General features: G+C 41.2%; 1 protein-coding gene across 7 annotated transcripts in view; it reads left to right on the forward strand.

Annotated features, from left to right (window-relative positions):
- Window positions 1-11,944, forward strand: part of LOC130931889 (G-protein coupled receptor family C group 5 member C-like) — a 31,937-nt gene extending 19,993 nt beyond the window's left edge. For 3 of the 7 annotated variants that reach the window (XM_057861078.1, XM_057861081.1, XM_057861080.1), the window contains 6 exons: window positions 2,060-2,131; window positions 6,221-6,343; window positions 6,416-6,727; window positions 7,938-8,934; window positions 11,230-11,333; window positions 11,419-11,944. In XM_057861078.1, coding sequence (XP_057717061.1) covers window positions 7,959-8,934; window positions 11,230-11,333; window positions 11,419-11,523 — 1,185 coding nt within the window. In that variant the 5' untranslated portion in view covers window positions 2,060-2,131; window positions 6,221-6,343; window positions 6,416-6,727; window positions 7,938-7,958 and the 3' untranslated portion in view covers window positions 11,524-11,944. Of the gene's footprint in view, window positions 1-2,059; window positions 2,380-6,220; window positions 6,344-6,415; window positions 6,732-7,937; window positions 8,935-11,229; window positions 11,334-11,418 lie in introns of those variants that run through there. The other 4 variants (XM_057861083.1, XM_057861082.1, XM_057861079.1 and 1 more) reach the window with 4 other exon arrangements.
- The last annotated feature ends 2,827 nt before the right edge of the window (window positions 11,945-14,771 follow it).

Raw genomic sequence — 14,771 nt, forward strand, 5'->3', positions numbered from 1 at the left:
CTCCCAAAAACGTATAAATACGTTCTATTTTTAATTTTTTCAGTGTCCCAAAGACCTTGTCCCAAAGTGCCTTGCAAAAGTATTCGGCCCCCTTGAATCTTGCAACCTTTCGCCACATTTCAGGCTTCAAACATAAAGATATAAAATTTAATTTTTTTGTCAAGAATCAACAACAAGTGGGACACAATCGTGAAATGGAAAAACATTTATTGGATAATTTAAAGTTTTTTAACAAATAAAAAACTGAAAAGTGGGGCGTGCAATATTATTCGGCCGCTTTACTTTCAGTGCAGCAAACTCACTCCAGAAGTTCAGTGAGGATCTCTGAATGATCCAATGTTGTCCTAAATGACCGATGATGATAAACAGAATCCACCTGTGTGTAATCAAGTGTCCGTATAAATGCACCTGCTCTGTGATAGTCTCAGGGTTCTGTTTATAGTGCAGAGAGCATTATGAAAACCAAGGAACACACCAGGCAGGTCCGAGATACTGTTGTGGAGAAGTTTAAAGCCGGATTTGGATACAAAAAGATTTCCCAAGCTTTAAACATCTCAAGGAGCACTGTGCAAGCCATCATATTGAAATGGAAGGAGCATCAGACCACTGCAAATCCACCAAGACCCGGCCGTCCTTCCAAACTTTCTTCTCAAACAAGGAGAAAACTGATCAGAGATGCAGCCAAGAGGCCCATGATCACTCTGGATGAACTGCAGAGATCTACAGCTGAGGTGGGAGTGTCTGTCCATAGGACAACAATCAGTCGTACACTGCACAAATCTGACCTTTATGGAAGAGTGGCAAGAAGAAAGCCATTTCTCAAAGACATGCATAAAAAGTCTTGTTTAAAGTTTGCCACAAGCCACCTGGGAGACACACCAAACATGTGGAAGAAGGTGCTCTGGTCAGATGAAACCAAAATTGAACTTTTTGGCCACAATGCAAAACGATATGTTTGGCGTAAAAGCAACACAGCTCATCACCCTGAACACACCATCCCCACTGTCAAACATGGTGGTGGCAGCATCATGGTTTGGGCCTGCTTTTCTTCAGCAGGGACAGGGAAGATGGTTAAAATTGACGGGAAGATGGATGCAGCCAAATACAGGAACGTTCTGGAAGAAAACCTGCTGGTATCTGCACAATACCTGAGACTGGGACGGAGATTTATCTTCCAACAGGACAATGATCCAAAACATAAAGCCAAATCTACAATGGAATGGTTCAAAAATAAACGTATCCAGGTATTAGAATGGCCAAGTCAAAGTCCAGACCTGAATCCAATCGAGAATCTGTGGAAAGAGCTGAAGACTGCTGTTCACAAACACTCTCCATCCAACCTCACTGAGCTCGAGCTGTTTTGTAAGGAAGAATGGGCAAGAATGTCAGTCTCTCGATGTGCAAAACTGATAGAAACATACCCAAAGGGACTTGCAGCTGTAATTGGAGCAAAAGGTGGCGCTACAAAGTATTAACGCAAGGGGGCCGAATAATATTGCACGCCCCACTTTTCAGTTTTTTATTTGTTAAAAAAGTTGAAATTATCCAATAAATTTTCTTCCACTTCACGATTGTGTCCCACTTGTTGTTGATTCTTGACAAAAAAATTACAATTTTATATCTTCATGTTTGAAGCCTGAAATGTGGCGAAAGGTTGCAAGGTTCAAGGGGGCCGAATACTTTTGCAAGGCACTGTAAATCGCTTTCTTTTCCAGAGAAAAAGCAAAATAAGATCAGATATTGATATCTGAACATTTCTTAGCAAAGAACTGAATATATAATGGGGTATGGGATGTCCTATTTTTTTATGTGACTGTAATCTATTATTAGTTTTGCAACAAAAGCAAAATCCTTGTCCATATACTGGACATAACCGTTTTGCTCTGACCTGGGTTTTAGTGCCACATCCAGTCAGACAGACAATGCACAGCATCATTTTCGATGGAAGTGGGTTGCGGTAAAGCCCTGAGGGAGGTAAAGAGGGTGAGGGGTGCAGTTAAAAAAAAAAAAAAAAGCTCCAGAACCCAAATGCAAACTGGCACTATGAATAACTTGACAGGTTCCCAGAGGAGAGCTGAAGTGGCCTTAATGAAGGCGACTGTGGCAAAACTGGATGATGGAGTCCATGGAGGTGAAAATATAACATCATTTCATGAATGTAAAGCAAAAACTTTTATAGGATTTCATTTACTTTGGGGTTTCAGAGCGGCAGCTATGACATTTTCTATTATTTCCTTTTAGCCTGGAGGCCTGTGGGAATTGTATGCCCTTCATTAAAGGTCACATAGCTTTCTGCTTGGTGATGGGGTCCTATTAACTCATGGGCTGCCAACCATTGACGGTCATAGACGTCCAATCCATTTGAACTAGGGCTGGCAGGTAATGGACGTCTATTAGTGTTAATGGCACTGAGACATGAACAAATGAATGAAAATGGGTTAAGAATCGGCTATCAGAATGTTAAAAATAAGGGGAGGGGTTAATTTGTCAACTGCCAGATTTGTATATTGATTTTGGAGCGATCGATGCACGCAGTCTAAACAGGACTTTTAGTGAGGGCAAAATGCCAGCCAGCTTTAGTTAAAAAAAAAGAAAAAAGTGTCCTGGATGACCTTAATCTTGCGACGAGCCCGAAGGCAATGCGCCCCACTCCAACCCAACCCCTGCCGAAGTACGACTACAACACAACGCTCACTTTGATTATTCATACAATGGGGCAAATAAGTATTTAGTCAACCTCTAATTGTGCAAGTTCTCCCACTTGAAAATATTAGAGAGGCCTGTAAATGTCAAAATGGTTAAACCTCAACCATTACAGACAGAATGTGGAAAAAAAAAACAGAAAATCACATTGTTTGATTTTTAAAGAATTTATTTGCAAATCATAGTGGAAAATAAGTATTTGGTCAATACCAAAAGTTCATCTCAATACTTTGTTATGTACCCTTTGTTGGCAATAACGGAGGCCAAACGTTTTCTGTAACTCTTCACAAGCTTTTCACACACTGTTGCTGGTATTTTGGCCCATTCCTCCATGCAGATCACCTCTAGAGCAGTGATGTTTTGGGGCTGTCGTTGGGCAACACGGACTTTCAAATCTCTCTGCAGATTTTCTATGGGTTTGAGACCTGGGGACTGGCTAGGCCACTCCAGGACCTTGAAATGCTTCTTACGAAGCCATTCCTTTGTTGCCTTGGCTGTGTGTTTGGGATCAATGTCATTCTGAAAGACCCAGCCATGTCTCATCTTCAATGCCCTTGCTGACGGAAGGAGATTTTCACTCAAAATCTCTCAATATATGGCCCCATTCATTCTTTCCTTTACACAGATCAGTCGTCCTGGTCCCTTTGCAGAAAAACAGCCCCAAAGCATGATGTTGCCACCCCCATGCTTCACAGTGGGTATGGTGTTCTTCGGATGCAATTCAGTATTCTTTCTCCTCCAAACACGAGAACCTGTGTTTCTACCAAAAAGTTGTATTTTGGTTTCATCTGACCATCACACATTCTCCCAGTCCTCTTCTGGATCATCCAAATGCTCTCTAGCGAACCGCAGACGGGCCTGTACGTGTACTTTCTTCAGCAGGGGGGACACGTTATCATTTTGACGCCGCGGGGTGAGAGCTTGCATGGAGCCCCAGATCGAGGGAGATTATCAGTGGTCCTTGTATAGGTTCCATTTTCTAATAATTGCTCCCACAGTTGATTTCTTTACACCAAGCGTACCTATTGCAGATTGAGTCTTTCCAGCCAGGTACAGGTCTACAATTTTGTCTCTGGTGTCCTTCGACAGCTCTTTGGCCTTGGACATAGTGGAGTTTGGACTGTGACGGACTGAGGTTGTGAACAGGTGTCTTTTATACCGATAATGAGTTAAATCAGGTAATAAGTGGAGCCTCGTTAGACGTCGTTAGAAGAAGTTAGACCTCTTTGACAGCCAGAAATCTTGCTTGCTCGTAGGTGACCAAATACGTATTTTCCACTTTAATTTGGAAATAAATTCTTTAAAAATCAAACAATCTGTTTTTCTGTTTTTTTCCCACATTCTTTCTCTCATGGCTGAGGTTTACCCATGACAATTAAAGGCCTCTCTAATATTTTTAAGTAGGAGAACTTGCACAATTGGTGGTTGACTAATTACTTATTTGCCCCAGTGTATGTCAACTATACCATTCCTATCAATTGTGTGTCAAAGTTAGACGCAATAAAATACTATTATTCATAAGGGTTGACTGACCTGCCTTTTACAGTGGGAAGAACAAGTATTTGATACACTGCCGATTTTGCTGGTTTTCCCACTTGCAAGCCATGTAGAGGTCTGTAATTTGTATCATAAGTTCTCTTCAACTGTGAGGGACGAAATCTAATACAAAAATCCAGAAAATCACATTGTATAATTTTTAAATAATAAATTTGTATTTAACTGCATGAAATAAGTATTGGATACGTTACCAACTAGTAAATATTTCGGCTCTTAGTTCTTTTTTAAGAACCCCTCCTGTTCTCCACTCATTACCAGAATTAACTGCACCTGTTTGAACTTGAACTTGTTACCTGTATAAAAGACACCTGTTCACATGCTCAAACAAACAAACTCCAAGCTCTCCACAGTGGCCAAGACCAAAGAGCTGTGTAAGGACATCAGGGATAAATAATAGACCTGCACAAGGCTGGGATGGGCTACAGGAAAATAAGCAAGCAGCTTGGTGAGATGGTAACAACTGTTGGAGCGATTATTAGAAGATGGAAGAAGTTCATGTTGACGGTCAATCTGCCTCGTTCTGGGGCTCCGTGCAAGATCTCACCTCGTGGGGCATCACTGATCATGAGGAAGGTGAGGGATCAGCCCAGAACTACACGGCAGGACCTGGTCAATGACCTGAAGAGAACTGGAACCACAGTCTCGAAGAAAACCATCGGAAACACATTAGGCCGTCATGGATTAAAATCCTACAGCGCACGCAAGGTCCCGCTGCTGAAGCCAGTGCATGTCCAGACACGTCTGAAGTTTGCCACTGACCATCTGGATGATCCAGAGGAGCAATGGGAGAAGGTCATGTGGTCAGACGAGACCAAAATTGAACTTTTTGGTCTAAACTCGGCTCGTCGTGTTTGGAGGAAAAAGAAGGATGAGTACAACCCCAAGAACACCATCCCAACCGTGAAACATGGAAGAGGAAACATCATTTTTTGGGGCTGCTTCTCTGCCAAGGGCACAGGACGACTGCACCGTATTGAGGGGAGGATGGATGGGGCTATGTATCGCCTGATCTTGGCTGACAACCTCCTTCCTCAGTGAGAGCCCTGAAGATGGGTCATGGCTGTGTCTTCCAGCATGACAATGATCCAAAGCACACAGCCAAGGCAACTAAAGAGTGGCTCCGTAAGAAGCATCTTAAGGTCCTGGAGTGGCCTAGCCAGTCACCAGATCTGAACCCGATAGAAAATCTATGGAGGGAGCTGAAAGTCTGTGTTGCCCGGCAGCAGCCCCGAAACCTGAAGGCTCTGGAGAAGATCTGCATGGAGGATTGTGCCAAAATCCCTGCTGCAGTGTGTGCAAACCATGTCAAGGACTACAGGAAACGTTTGGTATCTGTAATAGCAAACAAAGGTTTCTGTACCAAATATTAAGTTCGATTTTTGTGATGTATCAAATACTTCTTTCATGCAATTAAATGCAAATTTATTATTTAAAAATCATACACCGTGATTTTCTGTTTTTTTTAATTAGATTTCGTCCCTCAAAGTTGAAGAGAACATATGATACAAATTACAGACCTCTACATGCTTTGCAAGTGGAGAAACCAGTAAAATCGGCAGTGTATCAGATACTTGTTCTCCCTACTGTAATAAATCCATCATAACTATTTTCCATTTGGTTACATAATCCAATTTAGTTGTGTAAACAAGAGGTAACTATAAAAAATTTGTCCGCCAGGTGGCGCTCTAGATTTAGGTGTATGGTACAGTATTGGACGGTAAGGATGGCAGTGAAAATAGTGCTATGTTGGAGTATAATAGCAAGTATTATAGCAAATATAGTAATATCTACATACAGAATACACATGAAGTATCTACAGTATGTAATGAGTATTTAAATGTAACGTATTGTGTCAAATATGGTATACAATTAAAGGTAAAAAAATTTAGCTGAATCTTTTGGGATTCCTCCCCCACACTTGTTATTATGTTCTCTACCTGAATAATGTGCATCATCTTAGCCTCATCACCAAAGTGATCTCATCAGAAGGCCATTAATCAGCACCAGTCTGTGCATGGCAACAACGCATTGTGACCCAGTTGCACAGGGAGAACCCGAGTGGAAACGAGCCACTCCAAAGGAGGTGAGTGGCCTCTTTGTTAGGCCCCTGTAAAGCGCCAGCAACAAATAAACGGGTCGACTCCTAATCTTGCAGAATATGCAAAGCTGCTGACAACAAAGGAGAGGTGGACGCTTAACAGGAGGGTGGAGACATTGGGAATGAGAGCCATTCGAAGGGCTCCTGTGGACTGAACGCGACCTGCTCGGAACCGGCCTTGGGGCCGATGACACAGCGGCGCGATAGACGCTGGGAAGGAGTGGGAGGATTGGGGGAACGGTGCTCGATTCCACCGGGAGAGTGAATCAGTGAGCAGGAAATTGCTCGGATTATCTGCTTGAGGAACTGGGATTTGTTCTCGTAAGAACATAAACATTTGGGACTAAAGTCTACCTGGATCACCTGTTGGTAGGTAGGACACCTAAAATGTACATGAATTTTGCTGTGGAGATTGAACAGGTAGCTGTTAAAATCAAAATTTTGATCCTGATATAATTCATTCGTGATTTAAAGTGACATTTATTCATATTCAAATACTGCAAATCTATACAAAATAATAACTGGGTGATGTTCTCGTCAAAACCACAAATGATAATTTTCAAAACTACAAATTGATGGAATTTGGTCAATATTTTATGATGAAATAAAAATGGAAACAAGCTATTACATGCAGTAGTAAAGTAATAATTACAGTATGTACTTGTATAATTGCAACATCACGTAACTTTGCCATGTGCAATATGTGGAGTTGTTCATAATCAAATACAGTGACCAAATAATGACGTAGAATTTAAGGTGAAATCTACACAATGCAGAGTTGCTGACTATTAAATACGCGGATGTTGCTAGGCAAAATTGACAAGGGAGGGAGAAGTCATCGAGGGACAGACTCCGACGGAGGATTAGGGCCAAATAAAGGACTACGAGATTAAAGTCATACTGGTACTACAAGAAAAAAAAAACAACAAGCACTATGCACTTTACGTACATGTACCTTAGCTGGGAGCCACGACGAAGCATCAATATGAAGTAGGGCTGTCAAACGATTAAAATTTTTAATCGAGTTAATCACAGCTTAAAAATTAATTAATCGTAATTAATGATAAATGCATTCGTAATTTAGGTTATTGGTATATTTAGCCATTTTTGGGGGGAATATGTATTGGAATCACTTGTTAAGAGCATTGTAATCAAAAAAACAAAACAAAAAAAACTTAGCATTTTATAGCATGTAAGCTAGGGGACTTTTGCTACGAAAGTTAGCCAAATTTACTTTTGTTGTACTTAGATCCTTATCCTTGTTTGAGGTTCAGCTCAGGTATTTTAATTTTTTATGTTCCATATCCGATTACTTGATTATTCAAACTAACTAATTAATCGATTAATCGACGACTAAAATAATCGATAGCTGGAGCCCCAACTGGATGATCAGGTTTCAGTGCCATTGACAGCAATAGACGGGACCGGGAGGGGCTGGCAGTGATCGTTAGATTGTTCAAAATACATTGATACCATTCCACTAAATAAATGTTGTTACTCGTGATAGCACAGAAGTCCTGACCTGAAGTCTTGACCTCACATCTAGCAGATAAGTAACTAGTGGTGTTTGTGTTGGCAGCATCTTATCTGCGAGGTAGCCATGGCGTTGACAGGCCCGCCCAAGGGATGCGGACCCAGCATCGGCTCCATCTACTACAACCTGTGCGACCTGACTGCTGTATGGGGGGTTGTGGTGGAGGCCGTCGCCGCCACGGGCGTGGTGACCTCTTTCGTCCTGTTCGTTATCCTCATGGCCTGCCTCCCCTTTGTGACGGACAAGGCAAGAAAAGGCATGGTTGCTTTGCAAGCCGGCGTTCTGGTTTTCACCCTCGGACTCTTTGGTCTGGCCTTCGCCTTCGTGGTGGGCCGCTACTCCACCAGCTGCGTGGCGCGGCGTTTCCTCTTCGGCGTCCTGTTTTCGGGCTGCCTGGCCTGCTTGGTCATGCACGGGCTGTGGCTGGTGTTGCTGCAGAGGCGGGGCCGGGGCCCCAAGAGCTGGATGCTGTGCCTGGGAGCACTCGCTCTCTGGTTAGTGGAGGTCATCATCAATACAGAGTGGCTTATTATTACTGTCATCCGTAATCCACCGGATGGCGTGGACGCCGAGCCGTCTTGTCGTTTCGCCAACCAGGACTTTGTCATGGCCTTGATCTACGTGATGGTCCTGATGCTCGCCGCCGTGGTGATAGCCGTGACCTCTCTGACGCACAAGCGTGAGCGCTGGCGCAGAGACGCCGCTTTCATCCTGGTCACTGGCATCTTCACTTCGGCCATCTGGGCAGCTTGGATCGGCATGTACGTCGGCGGGAATAGAGCACTCGGAGACGCCGGCTGGGACGATCCCACCTTGGCGGTTGCCGTGGTGTCCAACGCCTGGGTGTTTCTTCTGCTGTACGCCGTGCCGGAGATCTGTTTGCTGACTCGACCTGACCCGGACTTGGAGCCGCCCCATGACGGCGACCACATTTACCCGGCTAGGAGCTTGGTCTACGACAACATCCACAAAGAGCCGGAGCCACCCCATCAGACTCTGTATATGGAAAATAAAGCCTTCACCATGGAGGAACCTCCGACAGGTAACGGGAAGTTTTTAGCTTGTTCATTGGTTAACTCCAGCTGGTCACTTCTTGATGATTCTGGGAAATTTCTAGGTCACTTCCAGTTCATTTCGTATCACTTTTTGTTGATTTGGGGAATTTCTGCATGACTTTGTGTTCTAGCATTTCCGGGCGACTTCCTGTTGATTTTTAAGCATTTCCATGAGAATTAAGCACTAGTTATAGCTCCCAATAACACTCCAAAATTGATTATTTTTTTGAGGTCCACATTTTTGTGTTCGTCAGTTCCCACAGGAATCTGCTTAGTTGGATAAGAAGATTATGGCTTTAATGTTAGTTCATAAATTAGCTGGTTGGCTGCTGTTGAAATTTTTGTTAGTCCTAGCCGATGACATTGGCCGATAAAAGTATTTTAAAATGATATCGGATAATATCGACGGCGGTTTTTCATTATGTTGCTTTTAAAGCACAGTCCCTGACAAAAGTCTTGCCGCTTATCCATTTTGTAGAAACAATTGCCAATAACCTGACTTGTAATTAATTATTCAATGGGTTTCAGAAATGGCTCATATGAAAGTTAAGACCCTCCCAAATGATGGTGAATGTACAAAAATATATTTGTTTCACTGAAAAAAGATGTATCATTTAATGAAGACATAAAGGTCAAAAGTTTTGTCGGCCACAGAAAGTAGTGTGAAAATTGAACAAAAAATGTACTTCAAATAAAAAATATGTTACGTAACATAAGCGAATTAAGTAGTGGTTCTGTGAGATCCAAATGTAATATTTTGAATGACTTTCATGGGCTTAAAGGACTTCATCCATGTGGTACGGCAAGGATTTATACAATTTATTGATGAAGTCATCAGGAACATCAAAAAGAGCAGTCTTGCATGCCTCCCAGAGTTCATCAACATTCTTGGGTTCGTCTTCCATGCTTCCTCTTTCATACTGTTCATGTCTGGTGACTGGGCTGGCCAGTCCTGGAGGATCTTGATCTTCTTTGCCTTGAGGAACTTTGTGGTAGAGATTGAAGTATGTGACAGAGCACCATCCTGCTGCAGAATTTGTCCCTTTTTATGGTTAGGAATGTAAGAGGCAGCTAATATTTGTTGATATTTCAGACTATTTATGTAGCCTACCACCCTGCAGATCTCTCGCACACCCCCATACTGGATGTAACCCCGGACCATGATTTTGCCACCACCAAACTTCACTGTTTTCTGAATGAATCTCGGATCTACGTGGGCTCCAGTAGTTCTCCTGCAATATTTGCGGTGACTGTGGTGTTATTCAATGGAAGATTTATCTGAAAAATCCACCTTTTGCCACAAAACAGTGTAGTTTGGTGGTGGCAATATCATGCTCTGGGGTTAAATCCAGTTTGGGGGTGTGGGAGAGATCTGCAGGGTGGAAGGCAACATAAATAGTCTGAAATATCAACAAAGCTTAGCTGCCTCTTACATTCCTACCCATAAAAAGGGACAAATTCTGCAGCAGGATGGTGCTGCATCGCATACTTCAATCTCTACCTCAAAGTTCCTCAAAGCAAAGAAGGTAAAGACCTTTACGTCTTCAATGAATGATATATCTTTATTCAGTGAAAAAAGTATATTTTTGTACATTCAACATCATTTGGGAGGGTCTTAGCTTTCATATGAGCCATTTCTGTAACCAATTGAATAATTAAAAGTCAGGTTATTAGCAATTGTTTCGACAAAATGGATAAGCGGCAAGACTTTTGTCAGGGATTCTACATTTGGAAGCCTTCCGCCTTCGTACAAGGGCTGGTCACAGCTTAGCAAAGCACTTATTGACCATTAGATATCTCTAAAATGCTTGGGATTTGTTATATGAGCATTATCATTATTAAAGCATCCAGTGGGGTACCACAATACATTAAGCCATAATATCTTAAGTCCTTGACCGCATATATCATTATCTTTGTGATATTGGTATGGATTTTTTGGAGTTGGACAATATCAGTTATCAGTGAAAAAGTCATTATTGGACAACTGTAGTCCCATTATACAAATACAGACCATTTCCCAAATTTAGATAAACTTTTCATTGATTTTGTTTGTAATATTTCATTAAATTTGAATTTTTTTTTGGAAAAGGTTCTGTGAGTAGATTTTTTTTTTTTTTTTTTTTTTTAAGTTTTGGAGCACCATATGATAAAAGGTTCATCCATAATAACTTAATTTATAACACTGTAACATGATCGATTATTCACTGTCAAAGTCAATCACCATTCCCCCAAAAATGTACAAAAGCCGTGTCATAACCATGACCATTCCTTCTCCTAATCAGCACCATCCAAGCCGGTGTCGCCCTACGGTGCTTATAACGGTCAACTGCGAAGTTGCGTCTACCAGCCCACTGAAATCGCCCTAATTGCCAAGGGTCTGACCAAGGTAAATGATTAAATTAAAAGAAAACAACAAGGGGAGCGAGTCCAATTTCGTCTTTTAATTAACAAACGGTTCTTTGCTCACACAGATGGACCAGGACACAATGATGCGCCGCGCCTCAACCTCCTCCTTGAACGCAGGCGTGAGCAACAGCAGCTCGCTGGATCGCTCAATGGCCTCCTTAGCGTCCTAGCAACCGTATCACTCACCAGCAGTTCAGAGTGGCCTGCTTTCACTCGCGTGGTCTTATCTTGTTTGATGTGATTTTGTTTTTTCCCCCCACTTTTTTACTCTATGTGCTGCATGGTAGTTATAGATCGAATCACTGCAATCAAGAGTTTATGATTTTCCTGTTGTTTTTTTTATATGAAATGTACAAACCAGATTCCCTAAAAGTTTTGATGCTACACAACTTGTGAAAAAAAATGCAGTGATGTACAGGTGCTAAATTTCAATGTCTTATTCAAAAACATAGATGACATATCAAACGTTTAACATCAGAAATGCATCATTTTATATGGAAGCATCTTGCTGCCACCCAAATAAAAAAGTCGAGTCTCATGTTTACATGATAGCTATTACTTTTTCACGTGATAATAATGTTAAAACGTGATAATTATGTAAAAATGCGAGACTATCATCATGTAAAAACGTGCTATCATGTAAAATTGTGATAGCATCAATTAAGAAAGTGATAACGATCATGTCAAAACGTGATAATTATCAGGTAAAAAAAAGTGATAACGATCATGTCAAAACGTGATAATTATCATGTAAAAATGTTATACCATCATGTAAAAGCGTGATATCATGATAACTAGATCGGGTCCGATCACGTCATTTTCAAAGTATCGGAATCGGCAAAAAAATATCGGACGTGCCTTTTTTTAATATATATATTTTTTAATTAAATCGTTTTCTAATTGTATTTAACGTTACAGACATAATATGTTACACTCATCCAGAGTATTTAGTACGACACCAGAAAAAAAGTCTTAAATGGCATTATTATGTGAATTAGAATCATATTTTGAGACGATTCGACCATATACAACAATTTAGCAAAGCGCAGATGACGAGAAATTAGTCTTTTAATCTGCCGGTTAGCCACGCCTACAATTATAGGGCTTTAGCGTCCCCAACAGGTGGATGACGTCAGCAGTAGACTAGGCTCATCGGTTTTACTATTCAGCCCATTGAGGGGGAATTGTTCAGAACGAGGAAAACGAGACGAAGAGAGCTGCAAAATGTCATTGTTTCAGTCTCTCTACTCCCAATATTTTTACAGGATATTCTTTTTATCCAAGTATTTTCCCCAATAGCTATATAAATGGCTTGAGAAGGACCAGTCAGCCCGTCGAGGGGGAACTATTCACAATGAGGAAAACGCGACAAAGAGAGCGGCAAAATGTCTTTGTTTCTGTCTCTTTACTTCAATATTTTTACAGGATATTCTTTTTATCCAAGTATTTTTCTCCAATAGCTATATAAATGGCTTGAGAAGGACCAGTCAGCCCGTCGAGGGGGAACTATTCACAATGAGGAAAACGCGACGAAGAGAGCGGCAAAATGTCATTGTTTGTCTCTTTACTTCAATATTTTTACAGGATATTCTTTTTACCCAATTGCTAAATAAATGGCATGGTCATGACAAATAACTTGTGCTAAATGGAATATAAAATAATAAAAATCCATTTATTCAAGACGACATGGCAAAATTACTCCATAATGGTCAAAACAGTCGACTTTACCTTTACTGTCACACCTGCCGAACGATATTTTATGACACCTAAATCGGACATATGTCATTTCCCTTCCCCGGCTTCGGAGAATGCAAACAGACCAGAAGGAGTGACAGCTAGCCGACATGCTAACCCGAACCGAGGGATGTTTCAAAGTCTTCGAAGTGGAAAATCACACATAACTAGCCTGGATTATTTGACATGACGACCCGGTTGTCGAGTTTCTTTGCGGATCGGCAAACCGCCCGGCGGAGAGCAATTTACAGTTCGTTCCCTGGAGGAGGGTGGCTGGAATTGTTGTGTAGCTAACGTGCTAACAGCTAACTGCTAATGAGCGTGAGGATAGCTTTTTACATGCCTATCAATGATCAAACGTAAGTAGTCCTTTATTTAAAGGAATTTTATAGTGTTTACTTTGTAATCACTGTATTCGTATTTGACATAATACAAAACAAGATGTTTACTCACTTCCTTGTAAGTCCAATGGTCCCACAGTAAATATCCACGGTGAATGGGAACCTTTTGAAACTCCAAAAAGGCGCATACGCCTCTCCCGCATACAGAATGATTTTTCTGCAGCCGTTTGGCTGGCGTGATGCAAAAAATAAAAGTATTAATCCGCAAAATCAGCTGAATCCTTCGTCCTCATACACAACAGTACACTGTAGCGTGAAGAGGACGTCTTCTACCGTACACGTCACAGCGCCCTCCTCCTCAATGCGAGACCGAAGCCGGAAGTCACTCATTTTCCTGGCGCGGGATTCAAAAAACTAAATAAATATAGCGATCGCTTCCACACACATCCAAGCGGTCCATATCATTCAGGAGCATAAAATACCGCGTGTATTATGAAATAAACATGCTTTTTCGTGTCACAAGCACTTTAAGGTAGGGTTATCAAATTTATCCCGTTAACGGCGGTAATTAATTTTTTAATAAATTTATCACGTTAAAATATTTAACACAATTAACTCATGCACTGCACGACCCACTCACGCATTGTCGTGTTCAATCTGTAATGGCGCCGTTTTACCTATATATAGAGCTAAAAGGCAGCGTAAAATGAGTAGAGTGAATTTTGGCAGTCTTTGAAGCCTTTTTTTAATTGGCTAAAGCCTTACAATCCCTCTCTCAACAATTAGAAATATCGTGGGAAGCAATGTGGGGAAGCAAGGTAATAGTAGATCTTTTTCTTAGCAACTTATGTTATTTCCCAACGCAGAGAAGATATATCAATTGGTAGCACTACGCACAGTCATGGTTCGACTTCCCATCATGCATTTGGGCAGAACAGTTAAATGGCTACAGTATAATTTACTGACAGCTCAACAAATACACTAGATAGCAATATTTAGTCACAATATACAATGTCACATTTATCCTTTAAGAATTACAAGTCTTTCTATCCGTGGATCCCTCTCACAGAAAGAATGTTAATAATGTAAATACCATCTGGAGGATTTATTGTCATAATAAACAAATACAGTACTTATGTACTGTATGTTAAATGTATATATTCGTCCGAGTTTTATTCATTTTTTTTCTTAATGCATTGCCAAAATGTATATGATCGGGGAAAATTATCGGGAATGATTGGAATTTAATCGGGAGCAAAAAAAAAAGCAATCGGATTGGGAAATATCGGGATCGGCAGATACTCAAACTAAAACGATCGGGATCGGATTGGGAGCAAAAAAAA

Source organism: Corythoichthys intestinalis, chromosome 16, assembly GCF_030265065.1.
Source record: "Corythoichthys intestinalis isolate RoL2023-P3 chromosome 16, ASM3026506v1, whole genome shotgun sequence".
NCBI lineage: Eukaryota > Metazoa > Chordata > Actinopteri > Syngnathiformes > Syngnathidae > Corythoichthys > Corythoichthys intestinalis.